Source organism: Prionailurus viverrinus, chromosome E3, assembly GCF_022837055.1.
Source record: "Prionailurus viverrinus isolate Anna chromosome E3, UM_Priviv_1.0, whole genome shotgun sequence".
NCBI classification, from domain to species: Eukaryota; Metazoa; Chordata; class Mammalia; order Carnivora; family Felidae; genus Prionailurus; species Prionailurus viverrinus.
Window position 1 is genome coordinate 19,250,897 of NC_062576.1, and position 22,835 is coordinate 19,273,731.

Below are 22,835 nucleotides of genomic sequence, written 5' to 3' on the forward strand. Positions count from 1 at the left end.
AGGGACCCAACAGGGAAACCCCACGGATCCCAAAAGGAAAGTGGGCCTCGGGGAAGACCAAGAAACCCCCATCGTGTCCCTGAAGATGGAAAATCCAGGGTGGGGTGAAGGGTGGAACCGTGCTGGAAGGGAGACCTATCGTTGAGTCAGCCCAGCCCTGACAGCCATCCACAGAGCAGAAACACACAGGGCAGGATTACTCTGGGACCTGGCTGAGCCCCATCCTGACCTCACACAACCCCAACCTGGTGAGCCCTGACCCTGGTCATCGAGGGAGCTCTTATCCCAGCCCAGGCCTGAGCCCTGACCTGAGTCACAGGCTCTGTCAGAAGCTCGGCCACAGCCTGAGCTCTGGGCCCAATCTGGACTGAGGTCTAAGCTCAACCCCGATGGGTCCCAAGCAGAGCCTCCGGGTCATTGACGGCTCTGACCCCAAACACAGACAGAGCTAGGATGTTGGTCCTAGACAAAGTTCTAGCCCAAGTCCGGCCCTAGTAGACCAAGTCCTGATCATGGTTACAGACTGAGATCTAATCCCAGATCTTACTCTGGCCAAAGACAGAGCCCTCGGCCCATTCTCACCTGCCCTGCCCCTGCCTGTAGACTGAGCCCTGCCCCTACCCGGACTGGGCCCCCACTGCTCCACACAAACCCCCCCTCCCAGCCCCCCCAGCGACTTCCCCGCTTCCTTCGCACTCCCTCATTCAGCCATCTGGTAAACCAGAAAAGAGTAAGATGACTCAAAACCCCAAGTCCTCTCCAATGGGCAATCCCCTTACCTGGCCGTCCATCTTTTGCCAGACAGTGAGCTGGTGATGGCATAGGATGATGATGACAGAGCAGAGGAACAGGAGGGGTTGAGGGTCCAGGACCCATCACCAGCCCCTAGAGCAGTGACTTACCCGGGAGAGGGGATGCGAGGGGAGGAAACGTCCTAGGAGCTCAGCGGGGGGTCCGGAGCTTGGATTGACCGAAACCCTAGCTTCCCGCCACCCCCTCCACCCCCCCTGCTGCACCTCCCGCCCCCTCTGGGAAGGGAAATGACATTTCCCCATTTCAGCAAGGGGTGGTGAGGAGGGAAGACTGAGCGCAAAGCCGAAAGTACAAGCAGGACGGAAAGTGAAACCGGCGCAGCCCCCAGTATAAGACCCCTGCCCGGGAGATGGCTGGCCACACAGGCTGGGCCCCGCCATGGGCCAGATGGCAGGCGACCTTGGCTGGCGTGAGTTTGAGGCCAGGGCTGGGGGGCGGAGGGGGTGGCAAGCTTGGCTGAGACTGGGCAGGGGGTGGGAGGGCTTGACTGGTGTGGATGGGGGCCGGGGGCCGAGGGACAGCTAGTGGGTCAAGACTAAGGATACAGGATACAGTCGACCGGAGGATAGGAATGAGGCTGGCGTGAATGAGGGTGATGGTTTGATCAGGGCTGGGCAGCGGATGGGAAGCCTTGACCGGCCCGGATGGGGAGAGGCGGGCAGCCAGTTGGACCAGGACCAGGACCAGGAGTTTGGCTGGAGCGGCTGAGCGGGGACGGGACAGTTTGGCTGAGAACCGGGGCTGGGAGAGGAAGAAGGGCGGGAGGAGTGGGCTGGAGTGGGCTGGAGTGTGGGGCGGGGGCCAAGGCGGCGGCGGCCTAACTGGGTCAAGGGTCTATAGCTTGGAAGGAGGTCCAATCCACAGTGGACCTCAAGGACACAGAGACACAGAAGGAAGAGCAGATGGTAGGGCCATAGTAGGGACCAAGGGCTGGAGAACGGGTAGAGAGCCAGAGCCAAGGAGCTGGGATTGCGTGCAGAGCGTAGGGAGAAGCCAAGGGAAGGGTCTGGGGTCCCAGAGCTCAGACAGGAAGCCCTGGGAAGTGGCCCAGCTCGATTTGGGGTGGCAATATCCACCAGAGCCTGGGGTACTCACTTTCCCTCAACACAGAGCTGAGAAGAACCCCACTCTGCCTGAAGTCCCTGGGATGTGGTCCCTAAACCAGGGAGCCTGGATGCTAGGGGTCCCAGGGACCACCCACCACCTCTAGAAGTACCTTGGCCGGTGAAGGACCCAGAAGCTCTCCTTCACCTTTACGTACAGGACATTTCGGGAAGCAGAGCCCAGGGGTTAGAAATCAAGAATGGACAAGGGAGAAGCATGGAGAGGAGGGTGAGCGGGAACAGACAGACTTACAGCTTAGTTTTGGTTTGTGTTTCGAGGAGAATTGTGTAACTCCATGATTGCTAGATTTCCTCTCCCTGATGGAGAAACCACCGAACCCTGGCCTCTTCCCAGACCCCCCACCCTAGGGCCCCTCTCTCTTCTGTCCAGGAAACATAGGCCGGAAATACTTTCAGAAACCAGCTGGCCTGACTACCCCATTTTACGGATGGGAACCTGAGGCACAGAGATAAGAGGCGACTCATCTCATCCAGGGAAGGACCTGGACGAGAGACAGAGGTTATGCCTCCCATCCCAGGCCCCCTTCCTCCCCCTGGCACCCCCTGTTCTTCTGACACTGCAGAGTGACCCATCGGCCTCGGTGGTGGCTGGGCCAATCTGTCCTTCTGACTCTCCGAGGTAGAGTCTCCAGCACTGCCCGCCCACCCCTGGGGCTCCAGTTCAGGCCATCAGAGCCGCCTGGCTAAGCCCCAGGAATCTTCGGCAGAACAGAGTGCCCACTCCAGGGGAGGTGGCTGCCTCGTCTGAGTTCCCTGCGGGGGAAGCACGCAGGATCTGCATTTGGGCAGATCTGGAATCCAGTCCTGGTTCCCTCCCCCTCTCGCCACGCCACCCTGGGCTAGTCAGCCTCACATTTTCCTCATCTGCAAAATGCACGGATAATAGCCCCCAGGCTGCCACATACCGTTGAGCGGTTGGTTCACCGAAAAAGACACTTAGCCAAGGGAGTTAGTGAGGGGCCGAGATGGAGCCTGAGATCTGCTTGCAAATGTGGGCCTTCTGTGCAAGGCCGTGTCCGCCTCGGAGAAGGGGTACCTTCCTTTCGTTCAGACAGAGATGCCGTATGGTGTCCTCGATAGCTTCCATGTTATTAGTGGCCTTGCGGGGTCAGCAAAATGGCACACGGGCTTTGCCTACAGCACAGGCTCAGAAGGGGCATGTTGAGTTCTTCTCGAGCTTTCCCCCCACCTGGCCCACCATCTCCCCCCTCTCTCCAGGGCTCAGCCTCTTGTTGCTCTCCTTGCTCCTGGCTCGTGCTGGTGTTTGGGGATTCCCGAGGCCGCCAGGGAGGCCCCCCCTGAGCCTGCAGGAGCTGCGCAGGGAGTTCAAGGTCAGCCTGCATCTCGCCAGGAAGCTGTTCTCCGAGGTTCGGACCCAGGCCCACCGCTTTGTGAGTCTCTCTCTGATGCAGCTGGCTTTGGGGACGGGCGAATCCCCAATCCCTCTGCCCCCCCCCCCCGACTAACAGATCTTGCCCCACAGGCTGAATCTCACCTGCCAGGAGTGAGCCTGGACCTCCTGCCCCTGGGAGATCGGCTCCCCAATGTCTCCCTGACCTTCCAGGCCTGGCACAGCCTCTCTGTGAGTTGGGGGCCGGTGGGGTGGGGCAGGAGAGCTGGCAGCAAGGCTGGGCTGGTGATGAAGTGATGAAGTGATGAGGTGATGGTGATGGTGATGAAGTTAGGGGATTGAATGGAAAATGGATTTGGGGATGAATGGAGGAATTGGATCCGGATGAGGCTTGGCATGTCGCCGGATATAAAGATCCAGCTGGAATAAAGAAGTCATGTCAGAACGAGGCTGCACATACGGAGGAGGGATGGCGTGGGATTAGTGTGGGAAGGAGGTTGGAGACAGGATAAAAACACAAGTGAAGCCATGGACGTGAAACGGAGGGGGGCGCCTGGGTGGCTCAGCCGGTTAAGCGTCCAACTCTTGATCTCGGCTCAGGTCACGACCTCACGGTTCCTGAGATGGAGCCCCCAGTCTGCTGTTAGCACAGAGTCTGCTTAGGGTTCCCTCTCCCTCTCTCTCTCTGTCCCTCCCTCCCCCCCCCCAAATAAACTTAAAAAAAAAAAGGAAAGGAACATGAAAGGCGATGGTAGGGAAGAGGATAGAGTGGGGTTGTGGAGAGAGAGTGATAGGACAGTGGAGATGGGCTTAGGTTTGATCCTCAGCCTGCAAGCCTTTCCTGACTCCCTCCCTTCCCTCCCGCAGGACCCAGAACGACTCTGCTTCCTCTTCATGACACTTCGCCCCTTCCACGCCCTGTTGGGAAGCCTGGGAAGCCAGGGGGGCTGGACGAGCTCAGAGAAGATAGAGCTATGGACCATGAGGTTGGACCTCCGGGATTTGCAGCGGCATCTCCACTTTCAGGTAGAGTGTTCACCCCCCTCCCGAACTCCCAGAGACCAACACATAACATTGAGGCTCATGGGCCCCCTTTTTCAAACACTCCCTGACCGCAGGTTGGGTAAGCTTGGAAGGAGATGCTGTAGATCCTCTGAGTGTGTGTGTGTGTGTGTGTGTGTGTGTGTGCAGGCCCTGGCTCTGCCCCCCCGAATCTCTGCCTCCTCTTGATGTCTTGATCCAAACAGCTCTGAAGCACCCGGAACAGCTGCTGGCATTAGCAGGCCCTACAGCAAAGCTCGGTCCCTTCTCCCTTAGCCCCTAACGTCACCAGATCCTCCCGAATATCTCCAAGGGAAACAGGTGTTTTATCCTTAATAAAATGTAAGCAGCATGAAAACTGGCTGTCCCACCTTGCTGCCCACTCCGGACCCCCAAATGACCCTCGAGAGGAGAACTTTGGGCATCCCACACGCCCAGGGCGATCCTGGGATCGTGTGCCCGCCCCGGGCGCGGCATCTGGCTCGGTGACTTCCATTTTCTCGAATCAAAAAATCAGGCAGGACACGTGAGACGATGACATAATGGAAGGTCTAGAGTAGGGGCTGTCCAGGGAAATCATGACCTCGTGGCATCTGATGTCATTCTATTACCACTGGGCACCTAAAGGAACAAGGGTTTGCTCGGGGTCTCCGCTTGGCCACTGTCTGACCCGTGGGCCTCTCCTCACAGGTGCTGGCTGCGGGACTCAACCTCCCCGAGGAGGAAGATGACGAGGAGAGGAAGGAGCTGCTCCCAGGGGCTCCGAGTGGCCTCTCACGGGTGTCAGGGCAGCCGTCCTGGCCCCAGCTCCTCTATTCCTACCAGCTGCTGCACTCCTTGGAGCTCGTCTTAGCTCGGGCCATAAGGGACTTGCTCTTACTCTCCCAAGCCGGAAACCCAGCCCCGGCCTCGGGGTTCCTATTCGGCTCCCGGCCCTGATGGGGTGACCACTCAGCCCCTTCCCTTAGCCCTTCATTCAGTTCGGGCCAACGGGACAGCCTCCAGCTCGTCTGCCTTAAACAGGGCAAGACTCCACCGGCCTCCCACCCCAACCCCCACCCAATAACTTAAGGCCCCTCCAGGCCCTGCCGGATATTTATTTCTTGGATATTTATTTATTGTTTAGGAAAATGATGGTTTATTTATTGTTTCAGAGCCGGCTAGTTGTCCCCGGGCTAGGCCACCGTGCGGGGTGCCGAATAAAGCACTGTCATCCTCTCTCAGCCTCGGCTTCTTTTCCCAGAAGGGGTGCCTGACGCCAAAGGACAAAAGGGTCTGGGGGGGGGGGGGTCTGTAGTCTCTGGCCACCCTGGACCCCTCTCTGCTCCTAAATTTCTGGGGCTCCTGGCCCACCTTCCCCCAGACTGGCTTGCTGGGCTGGTGGCTGCCACAGTAACCTGCAGAGCCGTGAGTTTTTCAAAGCTCAAGGCCACTGATCCATCTCCCATCAACCTCTGGTTGCAGATGGAGGTCCAGAGGGCCTCCTGACCCCTCTCCTCCGGGCTAGCGCCCACCCCGCGGAGCTTTGGGTTCCCACTGCACTGCCCTCTGGAGGCCTGGGTGGGGACCGGAGAGGTCAGGGAGGGAAGGCCGTGAGGAGAACTGTCCCGTCCCCTCGGTCCTGCAGACAGCAGAGATGCGCCGGAGGCGTGATCAGGACGGGCCGTGAGGGGCCCGCTCCCAGCGGGCCAGGGGTTGGGGGGGCGTGTCCATCAGCCACATTGCAGTCAGACTCCTCCAGTTCACACTTCTCGAGGATGTCTGCCTCTGTCTGCTCCAAGCTTGACACAGCAAGAAACCAAGGCCCAGAGGGTGGAAAAGGGTGTGTCCAAAGTGGCGGAGGGAGATAGGCCGAGCAGGATTTGGTGGATCCTTCTGACGCTCATTCAGGGCCCGGCTCCCAGGGGCTCGGGGCGCTCACTGGGGTTTGGGCCGGCCCAGTCGGGCCTGCAGTTCCTGCATCATGCCGAGGTGGGCAAGGCCAAACCTGCAGGTGGAGACGGGCTGTGGGAGCTGGTCTCCACGTGTCCACGGCCTCCTCCCCACCCCGGCCGAGCCACGTCGCCCTCTGCTTACCCGTGTCCCAGGGGCCTTCTCCTGGCTGGCAGTGGGGTCCCTTCAGGCCTTGGGGGGCTTGCCTCCGGGGGTTCCTCTGGCTGGAGAAGTCTCTGCTCGGGGGCTGACGGCTCTTCCTCAGGGGGGGGGGCTGGGAGGCTCCTCCTGCCGCTCAGGGGCAGGGGTCCGTCGGAAAGAGGGCCGGGAGCGACGCTGGGAGGAGCTTCGAGACAGGAGTACACGGCTCCGCGAGACAGAGACGTCCAGGCGAGACCCAGGAAGCAGGGCCTGCAGGGACAGGGGCACCGAGTACCAAGGGGCTGGCTTCGATATTCTGCTCTGTCCAGCCCCGGACCCTGGCTGGAGCCCTCACCTCACTCCAGCTGCCGTGAGCATCCCCTCCGGTACTTGCTGCCGTCTCCCCACGTGGCCCAGGCTCCTGGTATGTTGACTGGTCCTCCTGGCCCTGGATGTCCTCCGGGCCTTCTGGAACAATCTCCTCGGCCTCTGCCCTCTGGTCTTCAGTCACCTCAACACCCTCCACGTCAAGGGGCCTCTGTGCCTCTTCCTCAGGGTGGAGGTCCACACGCTGCCCCTCACCGCCTTGCCCCTGCTCCTTTAACTGCCATCCCGCAGCAGCCTCCTGTTCCCACGGCGGCGTCTGCCCTCCTGGGAGCCCCTCAGCCTCTACCGTGGTGGCCGTGGCGCCCTCTGCCCTCGCCACCTGGGAACCCCAGGTAAAGCTGTCCATCCCACAGCTTCCCTCTGCCACTGCAGATTCCTTGACCTCTGCGCACTCTCCCCAGGGCTCACCGTCTCTGGCCTCAAAAGCCTCTTCTGGGCCCCCTCTGCTATTTACCTCCATGTCTGCTGAGCCCTCCAGGCCAAACTCTGGCCCCCCTCGGGTTTTTTCCCACGCAGCCTCCACCAGCTCCTCTCCTCCCCCAGCCTCCTGCCTCCCTTCTGATTCCCAAGCTTCCCCAGCCTCTCTTTTGGGCCCTCCCCCAGGCACAGCAGCCCTCCCATCGGCCTTGTCCCCCGCTATCTCAGCGGCCAAAGAACTGACCCCTATGTCCTCGCTGTCCTGGAGGCTCAGAGCCGCCTCCTCCAGCCCCCAGACTCCGCTGGATGTCGTGTCTGCCCTGCAGGGCACCGTGGCCTCTGCCTCCTCATCCTCGGTGTCTCGGGCATCTGACTCCCCCAGTGCCCGACCTGCCCCTGCCCCTGCACTGAACCTTCCACCTGGCTCCTGGCTCTGTGCTCCGCGGGCCTCTCCCTCCTCTGCTCCACACCCTGCTTCCTCGGCTTTCTTCCACTCCCCACCTGCCTCCAGGACATCTGGGAGTGCAGACTCTTGGCCTCCCTCGGCCTCCTCGGCCTCCTCTGATGCCTGGCTTCCTACAGCCTCCTCCTCCCCCTCTTCAGCATCTGCTTTTTCTTTGTGGGAATCCCCTCCCTCCAAGTCCCTCCTCTGGGCTTCAGTCCCAGAGGCACCAGGCTTTCCATACCCCAGGTTTCTGGGGTATTCCTCCGGGCTCCTTTCTGTCTCCTCTTTGTTCAGGGCTGGAATGCCCCGGGGCTCTTCCTCTTCCCCCAGTCCTTCCTCAGGCTGCTCTGTTGGGGTCTGGGGGGCGGCCATCAGCTCAGGGTCCTGGCCTTCGGTGACCTCGTGCTCAAGGCCACTGCCCTCCAACGCCAGCCCTTCTCCACCTGTCCGAGCCTCCCCCTCGCTCTTCTCCCCCCTGCACTCCTTCTCAAGGCTGGCCTCCGGGGTTGCCTCCAAGCCAGCATCGCCTTCAGCCTCGTTTGCCACTTTGTTCTTGGGCAACTCAGCCTCGGCGATCCAGCAACTCTCTGCCTCCTCTTTGGCCTTCTCTGCCTGCACCACCTCCTCCAGACCAAGGGCAACAGTCCTGTTCACCGAGGCTTGCCTCCCCTCGGCCTCTTCCCCGTCCCGATCTGCCTGGACCTCAAACCCTTCTCCCTCCCCCTCTGACCCCTGGCCTCCTGCAGACTCCCTCCCTGCCAGCTGGTCCTTCACTGCTTCCTCCACACCCTCAGTTCCTAGAGCCTGGCTCTGTTTGGGGGAAACACTCATCTCAGCCTTTCTCTTCTCATCCACCTCCTCCTCCTGGTCTTCCCTGGTGGCCTCCTCTATTGCCCAGGTCCTCCCAGTGCCCTCTGAGATCCTTTCTCCGGAGACTACTCCCCCATATTCTGGCTCCCTGGCTCCCGAGAGGTTACCTTCCTTCCCAACTGAGGTTGTCCCGGCCTCTGCCCTGCCTAAAGTTATCCCGGCCTCCTCCTCCCTGCCTGAGGTTGTCCCGGCCTCCTCCTCCCTGCCTGAGGTTGTCCCGGCCTCCTCCTCCCTGCCTGAGGTTGTCCCGGCTTCCTTCTCTCCCCCTGAGGTTGTCCCAGCCTCTGCCTCCCTGCCTGAGGCTGTCCCAGCCTCCTCCTTTCCCCCTGAGGTTGTCCCGGCCTCCTCCTCCCTGCCTGAGGTTGTCCCAGCCTCCTCCTCCCCGCCTGAGGTTGTCTCTGCCTCCTCCTCCTCCCTGTCTGAGGCTGTCCCAGCCTCCTCCTTTCCCCCTGAGGTTGTCCCGGCCTCCTCCTCCCTGCCTGAGGTTGTCTCTGCCTCCTCCTCCTCCCTGTCTGAGGTTGTCCCGGCCTCCTCCTCTCCCCCTGATGTTGTCCCGGCCTCCTCCTCCCTACCTGAGGTTGTCCCACCCTCCTCCTCCCTGCCTGAGGTTGTCCCTGCCTCCTCCTCCTCCCTGTCTGAGGTTGTCCCGGCCTCCTCCTCTCCCCCTGAGGTTATCCCAGCCTCTTCCTCCCTGCCTGAGGCTGTCCCAGCCTCCTCCTCTCCCCCTGAGGTTGTTCCGGCCTCCTCCTCCCTGCCTGAGGTTGTCTCTGCCTCCTCCTCCTCCCTGTCTGAGGTTGTCCCGGCCTCCTCCTCCCTGCCTGAGGTTGTCCTGGCCTCCTCCTCCTCCCTGCCTGAGGTTGTCCCGGCCTCCTCCTCCCTGCCTGAGGTTGTCCCAGCCTCCTTCTCCCTGCCTGAGGTTGTCCCGGCCTCCTCCTCCCTTCCTGAGGTTGTCCTGGCCTCCTCCTCTCCACCTGAGGTTGTCTCTGCCTCCTCCCTGCCTGAGGCTGTCCTGGCCTCCTCCTCCCTGCCTGAGGTTGTCCCAGCCTCAGATTCTGTCCCTGACTCCCGTGTTTTCTCTACCCTTGTGCTTTGGCTACCCCGTAGGACCACCATCACCTCTCCTTCCTTCCCAGTCTCTTTGGCCCTAGGCGCCTGGATCTCCTCTGCAACTGCCTCCTTGAACACCTGCTCTAATGACTCCCTGCTGTCCCCTGCTACCTTCCCCTCAGGCTCCCTCTGCCAGGTCCACTCTGACTCCGCCTTTCCGGCCACCCCTGGTTTCCCTTCCCTGATCTCTTCCGCCTCCTCCTCCTGTTCCCAGGTTCTCCGTGTCTCCTCTCTGTTCACTTCCTGCTCATTGGGCCCTCGACTCTCCTGGGTTTGGCTGCCGTTGCCTCGACCAGCCTTAGACCCTGCCTCAAACGTCTTTTTGGCCTCTAAGTGGGCACTTGGCTCCTGGCACCTGGCAGCCCTGGCTGCTTCCCAGGCCCCAGTGAGCTGCCTGTTTGCTTGAGACCGATGGGAGCTGCCTTCTTCCCAATCCCAGGTCTGTTTTGTAGCTGAACTTCCCTCCTGGTACCTTCCAGCCTCTCTAGGCTCTCTCAGCCCTCCACCCTCCTTGCTTTGGCTGCCTCCGAGGCCCTCAAGGGCCTCCTGGGCTCCCTTCTCTTCAGTCTCCTCTGGCCTTCCTGCAGCCACCTCCCCCAGTTCCTCAGCTGCCCTTGCCTCCCTCCTCTCTACAGTGGGGACCTCATCGCCCATAAGGTAGGAGACAAAGGTGCTGAGGGAATCCTGGAAGAGAAGGGGCAGGGGGACAAAGGCATTAAGGGGAGATCCAGCCTTCTTAGAACTGTTTAGGATGGGACCCTGCCCCAGAGGAACTCAGATACAGAAGAGGGGTTCTGGGATCTGGAAGGAGAAAGAGAACTGTATCTGCAGAAGGAAAAGGAAAGGGCTAGATTAGGGGTAGGGATGTATCTGTGGAGGTGGGGTATTGAAATCCAGAAACAATCAGGCTAGGAGGCTACCTGAGCCTGGGAAAGGAATCTCAAGTCTTGAGGAGAGTCTCAAAGGGTGGAGGGAAGGGGGGGGGGGCCCAGGGAGCAGGGCGAAAGTCTCTGGCATCTCCTTGCCCCTCTCACCAATGCCCCCCTCAAGGCCTGATGCAGCCCAGGGAGATGGAGCCGGAGGAAATCCATCCTGTCTGTCTCTGTGTGTCCAGAAAGCCGACAAATGACCGTCCCCACCCACTGAGACAAGCCAGTCTTCCCCGGGGCCCAGGACACTTCCTCTTCCCCTAAGTCTGCCTGACGCATCCCCTCCCCAGGCCCTGCCCACCCTCTGCGGTGCCCACAGCAGCTTCCAGTCCTGGCTGGGAAATCGGTGTGCATCACCTGGGGGGGGCTCAGGTGCATAGTTGGAGCTGAAGGGCAAGGGAAGGGAGGCCATAAAGCAAAACGGAGGAGCAGGAGACCTCAGAATTGGGGAGGGGGGAGGGGGCCGTGGCAACTGCAGCTTAAATGACTCAGGTCTTGTATTCACACCTCAGCCATTTCCGTCTCCCCCACAAGCCACAGCCACTCTGTGAGAGGAAGCTGGGGTTTGTGGTTCCTGTTTTGCCTAGGGACAAGGAGTAGGAGTGAAGAGGGGTTGGTAAGAGCTCTGGCTTCTCATTTCAGGGTCATTAATGCTTCCCTAAGGGGAAGAAGGGGCCGGGCTGGTGGCTCCAATGTCCATTCCCTCATCTGTAGTCATTCTTGCAAAACAAAACTTGGCTAAGCTTTGTATTGTGGTTATTTGTGTCTACCTCTCAACCTCTTGTGAGTTCCTTGAAGGCAGAGGCCATGTATGACACGTTGCTGAGTTTCTAGGGCACCACAAGGGTAGTAGGACACCATATTTCATTGGTTGAGTGACCTGGGAAGCAGCCCAAGAGGCCACATTTCAAACAGCAGTCTGAGGACTTGGTGGTGAGAAAGAGCTGGTAGAGGTGGGCACCAGCTGGTGGAAGCCCATAGAAGGGATTAGCAGGGGAAGGACTCCATGAAGAAAATTCAGGATGCTGCTTAACTACCTAGAGAAAGGTAAGAGAATAATCACTCCTTATTTGGGACTATGTGAAGTGACTTTGATCTACATCTCTTCCCCTAATCCCCACCTTCTAAATCTCCAATTAAAGGGACTAGATGAGATCACAGAATCAGAATCTTGGACCTTATTACTCGTCAGGTCTAAGTATCCTCGATGCAGGCAGGAATTCTGCCAGCAGCCTGCTCAGCCAAACACACCTGCCTCTGGTGCTCTATTTCCTATTGCTAAAAAGGTCTCTAAGGTCACGTTTAGGTCTCACTTTGCGTCTTCACCAGCAATTTTCCTTTTTTGTTTTCTCATCTGTAAAGCGAGGGGGGGGGGGGGGAGGCGGGACTATTTCTGTGATCATCTTCAGTTCTAGGATAATTTGGGGAAAGGGATCTCTTTAATGCTTTGGATATTGCCAATAGGTAGAAATCCTCTTTGATGAGTGTTATCTTTACTTTCAGTTCCGAAGCAATCTAAGGGCAACAGATAAGAATAAGGATGCCCGAAACTGGCTGTCTTTGTTCCCGGCCAGAAACAGTGAAGCGAGTAACCCGGTGGCCATATTTATTTCTGGCAATTGAAGGTCGCGAGAGGAGCTGAAGCCGCTCGCTGCCATGCCTAGTGCTGGCAGGATACGGTCAAGACCTTGCGCCCCGCTAGTCTAATGTCGTGGCTCTTCTTTGCTGATCCTACCCGCTCTAGTTTTAAACCAGCGGTTCCAGGGTTCTCCCGGCCTCTCTCTGTCCCCCGCCCCGAGGCTGGGAAGGCCCAAAGCGAAGACAGAGAGAGGACCCGGAAGTTGTGGTGACCTCCAAAAGCACGTGATGAGGGACCCGCTGGTGTTGTCACGTGAGCCGCCCACCTGCGGTACCTCGGGGCCGAACTTGCAGCTGCTCTTAAAGGTACAGACCGCAGAGCCCCCTGCTTTGAAGGGGGGCGGGGGCAGAGTCCAATGGGTGGGACGTGGTGGGGTGTGCGAGGGCGCGAGATGGAGCCCGGGGTAACGTGGTGGGTCGCCGGGCGCGAGTGCGGCGGAGAAGCCGTAGCCGGGACCGGCAGTGGGGCGTTGATCCTTCTCATCTGTCGCAGACCCTCATCCGCCGGGTCAGAGCCAAGCCTGGACTCTCGCTGACTTTGAACCCTTCGCGGGATCTGAACTTGATGCCATGGGAGGCTGTGCGGGCTCGCGGCGGCGCCTTTTGGATTCCGAGGGTGCGTATTCCTACGCGCCCTCCTGAGAGTGACAGCCTCTGTCCCCACCAGACTCGGGCCTCGGGCGCTGGCTCGGCCCCGGGAGGAGCCCCGTGGGGCCTTCGTGCACCTGCGAGTGGGGTGGAGGTCATGCTCGCTTCTTCTCGCCTTCCCAGGGGAGGAGACCGCCCCCGAACCTCGGCCCCGTCTGTTAGACCGTCAGGGAGCCCTTTGGAAGAACGCGATGGGTTTCTGGTGAGTGGCCCGAAGAGTTCAGCAGAAGTAAAAATGCGGTGGGAAGAGGGGAAGCAACAGGAAGAAAGAGCTGAGGAGGAAAAAATTGAGCTCTGAAAAAGGAGCTGAATTCACAAATATTTACTGAGCCAGTTGGTTTGCCCAAGGCAGCTGGTAAAGTTCCCAGACTTTATTCATTTACTTACCACCTTCTTATTTTGGCCAGATCCTCATTTCACCTGTAGGACTACTTCGTGTTTTACTTCAAGCAAGTCAGGCTTTAGATTTGTAAATGCATGTGTTTCTTTAAAGAAAACTTTAAATCACTACTCTAGACGGAAAGCCAGTATTTCTCCCAATGCATGTTTTAAAAAGCACATGCCTGCTTTTTAAACGATCGTCCACCTACCTCCCTGGAATCATTCCAATATTGAGCTCTGGGAAATGCTTCTAGCACTAACCTGACCATCGAGGGCTTGGGTGGCACACTGGGTTGGAAGTGACTTCCCACGTGACTCTGGAAGAGTCTCGTAACCTCTCTGAACCTCGGTTTCACAGCAGCAAGATGAGAACGGTAGTACCACTTTGTAGGCTTGTGGAAGGAGGCACGTGAACTCTCTGGCTCTTGGCCCAGTTCCTTTCCCATCACTGAGCGTGGCTCTGGGAAATGAGACTAAGCAAAAAAGATTCTTCATGGGTCATAAAGGACTTTGGTATTATCTTGTTTTCATCCCTGCAGCCCCCTGCGAGGCAGTGAGAAGAGAAACTTGTATCCTCATTTACCCATGAGGAGACCAAGGCCACTCAAGTAGGAAGCAGCAGGTTTGGGATCTGAACGTGATCCTTCCGAGCTTCAAGCTCCGGGATCTTTCTACTGTCCCACAGCACGTCAGAGACTGTGGATCAGTGGATGAGAATAGTCCCAGGAACTGAATCATGGTGGAAGCTTGGAGGAGACAGGCATCAAGGACGACTTCCTTCTCTTCCTGGGAGAGATAAGATGTGGACCCAAGTCTGCCTCCCAAAGCCAGTTATTTCTAGCCCTAACATTGAATGGAGATGGGGGGGGGGGGGGGCTAGTGACAGAGAAAAACAAGGGAGCTGACTGAAGGCCACAGGAAGGGGAGATTTGGTGCTAGGACTGTGGGTAGATTGTAAGCCTGGAGGGAGGCTGGGATCTGTTCTTCTGTGTCAGTTATATCTCAATAAAACTGAAGAAACAAAAGGTCTATAATGCTCACTCCAGGCTCCTGGGCCTTTGCAACAACTTTTCCTATGTGGTGATGCTCAGCGCCGCCCATGACATCCTTAGCCACCAGAGGGCATCCGGGAACCAAAGCCATGTAAGTAACCCTCTCTATCACCGCCACCATATTTAGTCATTATGGGAAGATGAAGAACTCAGCCTAGGGCAGGGGCCCCTTTGAAAAACTCCGGGAATGGGGTAGCCAAGGGTTGGGGCAAGAGGACTAAAGTTCCCAATCTCCCAGACCTCAGAGTGAGAAGGGTTTTTAAGAATCAACTGGTGCCAGGTGTCCAAACTCAAATTTTGGCTGGGTGGGGCCCTGGTAGGGTTTTTTTAACCCCAGCACTGAACATTTTAGGCTGGAGAATTCTCTGTTGTGGGGCTTTCTGTGCATTGTAGGGTGTTTAGCAACATCCCTGGCGTCTACCCATTAGATACCAGTAGCATACCCCCCCTGCCCCCCCAGTTCTCCAGTTGAGACAAGAATGTCCCCAGACATTGCCAAATGTTCCCTGGGGGCTATAATCACCTCCCGTTGAGACCCTCTTGTCTATGATGAGCGAGGGGATGCACGCCAAAGGCCAGCAGCCACCTCCTTACAGGCCCCACAGGGAATTCGGTCCAAGATCAGCTTTTCTGGAAACCCAAATCTTTAAAAATGAAAGCTCCTGAATGTGTTACCCAAGTAGAGCCCATTTACAGGGCCATCTTTGGCCTTTGGGTCCTTAGTTTAAGGTTTCCACGGCCCCCTCACCCTGCCTGTTGTGCACATAGAAAAAGCCAGGTCCCAAGAGTACAGTGCGGAGCCAAAGCCATCCTTCAAGTTAGGGCTGAGCTGGGACTGGAGTCGGGCCCTTTTGGTGTCTCCTCTTGCCTCCCTGGGTAAAAGACTCTTCTCTTTTATCAGGTAGACCCAGACCCAGCGCCCACCACCCGCAATAGTTCATCCCGATTTGACTGCAACTCTGTCTCCACGGCTGTGAGTACCCATCTGGTCTCCTCCTGCCCCGCACCCCCACCCCCAGCACCCAGCTGCGACTGTCGTGATTATAATAATCAAGACCATTTACTGAGCCTTTTCTGTGTGTGGCCTATATTGGCTCATTTAATGCACACAGCAGTGCTACGAGCTAGGCGCTATAACCATCCCCCATTTTCCAGATGAGGAAACTGAAACTCGGAGAGTGTGAATGTCTTGTTGACTCCTAGCTAAGGAGCAGCAGAGCTGGGACTCGAACCCAGAGCTGTCTGACTTCAGGGCCTGTGTTTGCAGCGGGTCGACCCGGCTGGTGTGTGTCTTCCCTTGGCCACTTTGTTGGGAGGTTTGTGCCTGGGACCATCTGGGGTCTCAATGTGTTCTCCCGTTCCAGGCGGTGCTCCTGGCCGACATCCTCCCCACCCTCGTCATCAAATTGCTGGCCCCTCTTGGTCTTCATCTGTTGCCCTACAGGTCCGGGTGGGGGTGGTGGGAGGAAGGGCAGGTGGGATCTGAGAGTGGGGAGGCCAGGAGGGCTGAGACGGCCGGAGGGCTGGGGAGTTGCGGGCGGAAGCTAACCCTCTTCTTCTCTCGCTACCTCTCCCCCTCAGCCCCCGGGTGCTCGTCAGTGGGATTTGTTCTGCGGGAAGCTTCATCCTGGTTGCCTTTTCTCATTCAGTGGGGACCAGCCTGTGTGGTGAGTGTGAGGTTTTGTGTCAGGTGGGGAACCCAGAGGAACCGAAACTGAGCATCGTAGGGTAGTCTCCCCAGCTTCCCCGAGGAAAAGGATTGTTTGTGTAACCCTCAGAAGCCTGCCAGGACTGTCATAGGCAGGAGAGGGGGGATGAGGTCGTTTTGGAGGGGTTGGGGGGTGGGGAGATAGGAGGGACTGGATGGAATACCGGGAGCTCAAGACGAGCAGTCACCAAGACTCCATGACGGCTGAGGCATCAGAGATGAGTTCTTGCTCCGGAGTTGATAACTGGGTGGATGGAGGTACCATTCCCTGTGAGAGGATGTGCGGGGGAGCGGGTTGGTTCTACTCCAGGTCTGAAGCCCGCCTGCCCAAGGGATCTGTTTTTAGCTCTGCTGAGCTGATGCAGAGGAGGCCCTGGCCAGACACCTCAGGGGACCGGAGATATCAGGGAGGCTGGGTGTGGTCACTGCCATGCTTCTCCCCCCCCTCCCCCCGCCCAGGTGTGGTCTTGGCCAGCATCTCGTCAGGTCTGGGGGAGGTCACCTTCCTCTCGCTCACTGCCTTCTACCCCAGGTAAGCAGGCAGAGCAGGGAGTCGGGGAGAGGACCTCCCGGTGCTGGCTTTGGTCCTTCCTCAACCCTTGTGTTCCTCTCAGGGCCGTGATCTCCTGGTGGTCCTCAGGAACCGGGGGAGCAGGGCTGCTGGGAGCGTTGTCCTACCTGGGCCTCACCCAGGCTGGCCTCTCCCCCCAGCACACCCTGCTGTCCATGCTGGGTATCCCCGCCCTGCTGCTGGCCAGGTAGGCTGCCTGGGCTGGGAGGGTGATGGGTTAGGGGAGAGAACTAGACCCTGCTCCCAGTCTTCCGATCCTGGCCGCCTTGTAAAGAGGGGATGTGGATTCTGGACTCTGATGGACCTGGTTTGAGTTCTGGAGCCGCCACTTGCTAGCGGTGTAGTGTGGGGCAAGGTGTTTCACCTCTCTGGCCCTCGGTTTCCCCATATCTTTTTTTTTTTTTAATTTTTTAAATGTTTACTTGTTTTTTGAGAGAGAGACAAAGAGAGAGAGAGACAGAGCACAAGGTGGGGAGGGGCAGAGAAAGAGGGAGACACAGAATCGAAAGGAGGCTCCAGGCTCCGAGCTGTCAGCACAGAGCCTGAGGCGGGGCTCGAACTCACGAGCCGTGAGATCGTGACGTGAGCCCAAGTCAGATGCTTAACCAGCTGAGCCATCCAGGCGCCCCAGTTTCCCCATATCTTAAATGGCGGTAGTTCTCCTTGTGTCCTCATGAGGTGATGTGTGTGACGCCTCTGGTACAGTGTGGATCCCAAGATGATTTGCGGGGGGCGGGGTGGGGGGGACGCTTACTTGATTAATTTTGAGTGTATTAGGAAAAAAATGTAAACTAGCCAATCCAACCTGTTATCCACATATTAATGCTTAGAACAAGGCCACGTAGAAAAAGGGAATCAATTTAAAGGAAAATAACAAGCAAAAAAAAAAAATTGTATATAGGAGGAGTGTAGATATGGCAAATTAGAAGTGACGGAAATTTGAAAAGTTGAATGAATGCGTAACACACGGTAGCTAGAGCGATCATCTCTGGCACGGGATGAGGGGCTGTGGCAATGATGGGGTGGAGGGGGTGGTGCCCTGGAAGGGAGTTGCCTCTCTGGTCTTACCTTCATCCCACCCGCTCCTAGCTATTTCTTTTTGCTCACATCTCCCGAGCCCCAGGACCCTGGAGGAGAGGAAGAGGCAGAGACATCAGCCCGGCAGCCCCTGATAAACAGCGAGGCCCCCGAGGCGAAGCCAGGTAAGAGACGCAGAGCCGTCACTGTCTCTCTCTCTCGCTGGGTTTTAGCCTTTGCTGTCTACAGTGGACCCAGTCGGGAAGGGGGGGGAGTGGATGTGCTGGTTACGGTAAGAATCATTTGCGTTCATCTATTCAAGAAGTGCTCTCATTGAGCACTTGGCTGGGGGTACCAGGTGACTGACATAGGAAAGGGGGGAGATTCATGAAGAAGCAGCTGAATCGGAAATGTGTTGTTTTCAAGCATTGGTAAGTGCTGGCCGGACATAAAGCGGTTTTGCTGCTGGGAACCAGGGGGAAACAGAGAAGGGTCCTGCGTAGAGAAGGTGGTCCGGAAGGCCTTTTTGAGGCAGTGTCCTTGGGCTGAAATTTCAATGACCGGGTGTCAGCCTTATGGATGTCGGGGTGAACAGGTTGCAGGCAGAGGGAGCAGCAAATTCTAAAACCCTGTGGTGGGAATGAGCTTGGATGTTCAAGAAACAGGAGGGACCAGCTTGGCTGGGATGGAGTGTGTAGCCTTTGAGCTGTATACATGAGCCGTGAAGACGTCTCACCGGTTTCTTCTTTTTCTTTCTTTCTTTCTTTCTTTCTTTCTTTCTTTCTTCCTTCCTTCCTTCCTTCCTTCCTTTCTTCCTTCCTTCCTTCCTTCCTTCCTTTCTTTTTAAGCAGTGGTAAAACAGAGCTAACGTGAAGTTTACCGATTTCACCATTTTTTTATGTTTATTTTTGAGAGGGGGAGAGGGAGACAGAGCACAAGCAGGGGAGGGGCAGGGAGAGGAAGAGACACAGAATCGGAAGCAGGCTCCAGGCTCCGAGCTGTCCGCGCAGCTCAATTTGACCATTTTGAATTGTACAGTCCGGTGGCAATTGTACAGTACAGGCGCCCCTCAATTTGACCATTTTGAATTGTACAGTCTGGTGGCATTTAAGCGCGCTCAGTGAGCGTGAGCGTGCTTGGTTCTTGCACACCAGCACCCTCTGCCGAGTCAACGTGCCAGCCTCACCTGCCCTTCTCTCCCTGTTCCCCTGCAGACTCCAGCTCGAACCTCTCCCTTCAGGAAAGGTGGACCGTGTTCAAGGTATGGATGGTGGCGGGTCCCCCGTGGCCAGTGCCCGCCTGCCAGCCTGCCACTTACAGCTTCTGACCCTTCCAGGGCCTGCTGTGGTACATCGTCCCCTTGGTCCTGGTCTACTTTGCGGAGTATTTCATCAATCAGGGGCTTGTGAGTGAGGGCTGCTGGGAGGGGGGGGAGTAGCAACGGAGGCGGGGCCCCACGTGTCTCTGACCGTCTGCCCTGTCCGCTCTCTGCTGCAGTTTGAGCTCCTGTTCTTCCGGAACACATCCTTGACTCACGCTCAGCAGTACCGCTGGTAAGAAGGGCGAGGGTGTGGCGGCAGGACGGGCAGGGGGCTGGGGGTGGCGCCCGGAAGGGCTTCCTCCTACTCCCTGCCTCCACCGAAGGTACCAGATGCTCTACCAGGCCGGCGTCTTTGTGTCCCGCTCTTCTCTCCGCTGCTGTCGAATCCGCTTCACGTGGGTCCTGGCCCTGCTGCAGGTACCGAGCCCGGCCCTCCCTCTGTTCCCACCGTAGCTCCCGGCTTCCCAGACCCCAGGCTTCCCTCCCTCAGCAGGAATTATTTATTGCCACCATCAGGTTCTGGGCCCGGGGGACAGAAGGCCAGCAGGGCTCCGGCTCTGCGTAAAACACGTGGCCTCGGCAGCCTGGCAAACCTGGGTGCAAATCCCAGCTTGTGTACTCTGTAGCTGGGTGACTTAGGGCCGGTCTCTACACCAGCCTGAGCCTAGAGCGCCTCCTCTATAAATCGGGTGTGGCCAACACCTACTTGTCAGGGCAGTCGTAGGAAATAGAGGTGAGAGGAAGAAGAAGACAATGAGATTTTGTATTCTGTTTTAACCCATCAGAAGCACTCACTTAATGGCTATTTCCACAAGCCTCGTGCAGAGACACAGGGTTTCAAATAACGTTTCTAAGGATAAAAAAAAATGTACCATTCTTTTATTCTGGATGGTTCATTGTAATAGAATCGGTGATGTCGTAGTCAACAGGCTATTGACCTCAAGGCTGGCGAGCAAATTGTGACTTCCCACAGCAGAAGTGTTACAGCGTTAAGTGCACAAACACCATCCACTCCCAACGGTCTAAGCCAAGTAGCTTCACATAACCAGCCTTCGCTGTTTCAAGGTCATGTGTCTACAGCCCCTGGAGGTAACTCGTTTTCAAGGTCATGTGTCTACAGCCCCTGGAGGTAACTCTCAAACTACATCTTTGGTTAACACAGGAAAGTCCCTTTTAATAAGCTGAGCTCCTGCCTCGGATAACGAGATATAGGGCAAGTGAAGATTTTGCACTTCCGGGTTATGACGCCGCCATGTGAATGGCCTCCAGCTTTCTTCTCTGTTGGTCTGAGCAGTACTGCGAACCCAGGGCTATGTACCCCCGAAGTGCCAAAGCACTGCGTCAACAATTCTGAACTCAGTAGATGCCACTGAAATGGGTGGCTTGCGATTTTAGCTGTCCTTTTTTTTTTTTTTTAAAGTGTATTTATTTACTTATTTTGAGAGAGAGTGAGTGTGCACGCGCCAGTGAGCAGGGGAGGGGCAGAGAGAGAGGGAGACACAGAATCTGAAGCAGGCTCTGGGCTCTGAGCGGTCACCCCAGAGCCCGATGTAGGGCTCGAACCCATGAACTATGAGATCATGACCTGAGCTGAAGTCGGATGCTCAACCGACGGAGCTACCCAGGCGCCCCTACTGGGTGTGTTCTTTTACGTGCAGGTCTCTGAGCTTACCTCAGACTTCATGAATGAGAACCTCTGAGGGCAAGGTCTATGTGGGTCACCACACCCCCAGGTGTATGTACATCAACCTTGTGAGCTGCCACGGTGGCCTACCCACTGGGGAGGCAACCTTGTGTGCTCAGACCTGGGGCACTGGGGATCCTCTGAAGGACTGGAGCACACAGGAGGGACCTACCCCCTTGGGTGGGGTCGGAGAAGCTTCGTAAGAGAACTGAGAACACTTTAGCCAGAGTTTCTCAACCTCGGCACTGTTGACGTTTGGGGCTGGACCATCCTTTGTCGTGGGGCCGTTCCTGCCCTGCAGGGGGCTGGGCCTCTGCCTACTCCGTCCCCACTGGTGACAGCCGAGAACATCTTTACATATTGCCAAATGTCCCCTGGGTGGCAAAATCACACCCGGTTGAGAACTGCTGGTGCATGTGTAGCCTCAGTCTGGTAAAATGGGGGGCGGGGGGAGGGGAGCGTGCCCTTGGGAGGAGGGCGCTGGGGTGGGAGGGGTCCTGATCCAAGCTGAGCCATGAACACTGGTGGCTAGGAGACCCCAAGTGAGGGGAAGGTGGAATAGCGCTCCAGGCGGCAGGAGTGACAGGACCAAAGGTGAGGTGGGGGAGAGACCTACGAGGTCTCGGGTGCTGGGACGGGACAGAGAGCAGGCTTACCCCGGATCTCAGGGTCTGGTAGGCCAGCTGGGTGCTGGGATGTGATCCAGGCCTGTCAGCCCTCTCAGCATCTCTCAGAACCGGGGGCCACTGGATGGGGTCGCAGCCTCCCTGCCCGCCGCCGGTCCCAGGCTCAGCCCTCCCCTCCCCTGCATCCATAGTGCTTCAACCTGGCCTTCCTGCTGGTGGACGTGTGGTTGAGCTTCCTGCCCAGCATCTACCTCGTCTTCCTGATCATTCTGTATGAGGGACTCCTGGGCGGTGCTGCCTATGTGAACACCTTCCACAACATTGCGCTAGAGGTCAGCACCAGCTGGCTGAGGGTTGTGGGTAGCCTCGCTGGGGAAGGCCAGGGCAGGGGTGTCTAGGACTGAAGCCTCACCCCTGCTTTCTGCCCTCTCCAGACGAGTGATGAGCACCGGGAATTTGCCATGGCGGCCGCCTGTATCTCCGACACCTTGGGCATCTCCCTGTCAGGGCTCCTGGCCCTGCCTCTGCACGACTTCCTTTGTCATCTGTCTTGACACTCTGGCTTCTTGGAGCACCGGTCACACTAATCTGGGCCTGCGCTGACAGGCGGGCAAGTCAGGCCGCGGGCCCACAGCCCAGAGCTCATTCCCAGAGCTCCGCCCCAGGCTTCCCTGCACGGCTGGGGTGCAGAGAAGCACCGAGGTTCCGTTCCCCCTTGAGCTGGGGGGAGCCGTTTTCTCCCACTCCCAGGCTGGCCTTGGGGGGTTTCTTCACGGCATTATGTCCTTGGAATAAATGCCTATTTTGTCAATTGATTCCTGTGCCATTTTTTCTGGTTGAAAAAAAATGTTTCTTTTATTACAGAAGTAATATAAACCCACTTTGGAATGTAGGCAGGAGAGCATAAAGAAAGCATTTCAGCAGATTTCTACTTCATCTTTGAGGCCTTATTCATTCATTCATTCATTCATTCATTCACTGTACGGGGCCATATATATACATTTCCCCCCAACCTGTAAGTTTTCAAGCCTACAGGGAGGTTGAGAGAATTCGTATTCATGTAGGCATGGTTCCACAGTAAACCTTTTGCTAGAATTACTTTATCCCATATGTAACACTCCATGCAAATCAGCCTATCTTATCTTTGTGACATATTTCAAAGTAGGAGGCTGACTTTAATATATTTCTCCTATGTTTCTAAGATTTTATTTTATTTTTTAAAGTTTATTTTAAGAAAGAGGGAGAGAGAGGAAGAGTGGGGGAAGGGCAGAGAGAGAGGGAGAGAGAGGCTCCCAAGCAGGCTCCACCAGCACAGGGCCTGACACAGGGTTCAATCTCATGAACCGGGAGATCATGACCAGAGCCAAAATCAAGAGTCGAACATTTAACCAACTGAGCCATCCAGGCGTCCCAAGATTTTATTTTAATTTTTTTTTAACGTTTATTTATTTTTGAGACAGAGAGAGACAGAGCATGAACGGGGGAGGGTCAGAGAGAGGGAGACACAGAATCTGAAACAGGTTCCAGGCTCTGAGCTGTCAGCACAGAGCCCAACGCGGGGCTCGAACTCACAGACCGCGAGATCATGACGGGAGCCGAAGTCGGCCGCTTAACCGACTGAGCCACCCAGGC

General features: G+C 57.1%; 3 protein-coding genes across 6 annotated transcripts; 2 read left to right on the forward strand and 1 right to left on the reverse strand.

Annotated features, from left to right (window-relative positions):
* Positions 1-1,051: 1,051 nt before the first annotated feature.
* IL27 (interleukin 27) lies at positions 1,052-5,547 on the forward strand. 3 transcript variants are annotated; one of them, XM_047838485.1, is made up of 5 exons: positions 1,052-1,222; positions 3,156-3,328; positions 3,421-3,519; positions 4,156-4,314; positions 5,020-5,547. In XM_047838485.1, the coding sequence occupies exons 1-5, from the start codon at positions 1,192-1,194 to the stop codon at positions 5,266-5,268; spliced, it is 711 nt and encodes a 236-aa protein (XP_047694441.1). In that variant the 5' UTR covers positions 1,052-1,191; the 3' UTR covers positions 5,269-5,547. The 3 variants fall into 3 exon arrangements, with proteins under 3 accessions (XP_047694441.1, XP_047694440.1, XP_047694438.1); XM_047838484.1 differs by having other exon boundaries at positions 1,082-1,222; positions 2,308-3,328; XM_047838482.1 differs by having other exon boundaries at positions 1,194-1,222; positions 1,924-3,328.
* On the reverse strand, positions 5,444-10,788 carry APOBR (apolipoprotein B receptor). The gene is given in 6 exon segments (XM_047838487.1): positions 5,444-6,316; positions 6,406-6,531; positions 6,533-6,672; positions 6,758-8,923; positions 9,449-10,312; positions 10,663-10,788. Coding segments are annotated over 6 exon segments (3,423 nt in total). The 5' UTR covers positions 10,720-10,788; the 3' UTR covers positions 5,444-6,246.
* Positions 10,789-12,690: 1,902 nt separating this feature from the next.
* CLN3 (CLN3 lysosomal/endosomal transmembrane protein, battenin) lies at positions 12,691-22,018 on the forward strand. Of its 2 annotated transcripts, XM_047838480.1 has the most exons (15): positions 12,691-12,811; positions 12,967-13,045; positions 14,271-14,367; positions 15,178-15,249; positions 15,641-15,720; positions 15,858-15,943; positions 16,444-16,516; positions 16,599-16,742; positions 17,645-17,757; positions 18,787-18,833; positions 18,909-18,977; positions 19,070-19,125; positions 19,217-19,310; positions 21,395-21,535; positions 21,638-22,018. In XM_047838480.1, the coding sequence occupies exons 1-15, from the start codon at positions 12,766-12,768 to the stop codon at positions 21,755-21,757; spliced, it is 1,317 nt and encodes a 438-aa protein (XP_047694436.1). In that variant the 5' UTR covers positions 12,691-12,765; the 3' UTR covers positions 21,758-22,018. The 2 variants fall into 2 exon arrangements, with proteins under 2 accessions (XP_047694436.1, XP_047694437.1); XM_047838481.1 differs by lacking the exons at positions 21,395-21,535; positions 21,638-22,018 and adding an exon at positions 19,816-19,859.
* Positions 22,019-22,835: the final 817 nt, after the last annotated feature.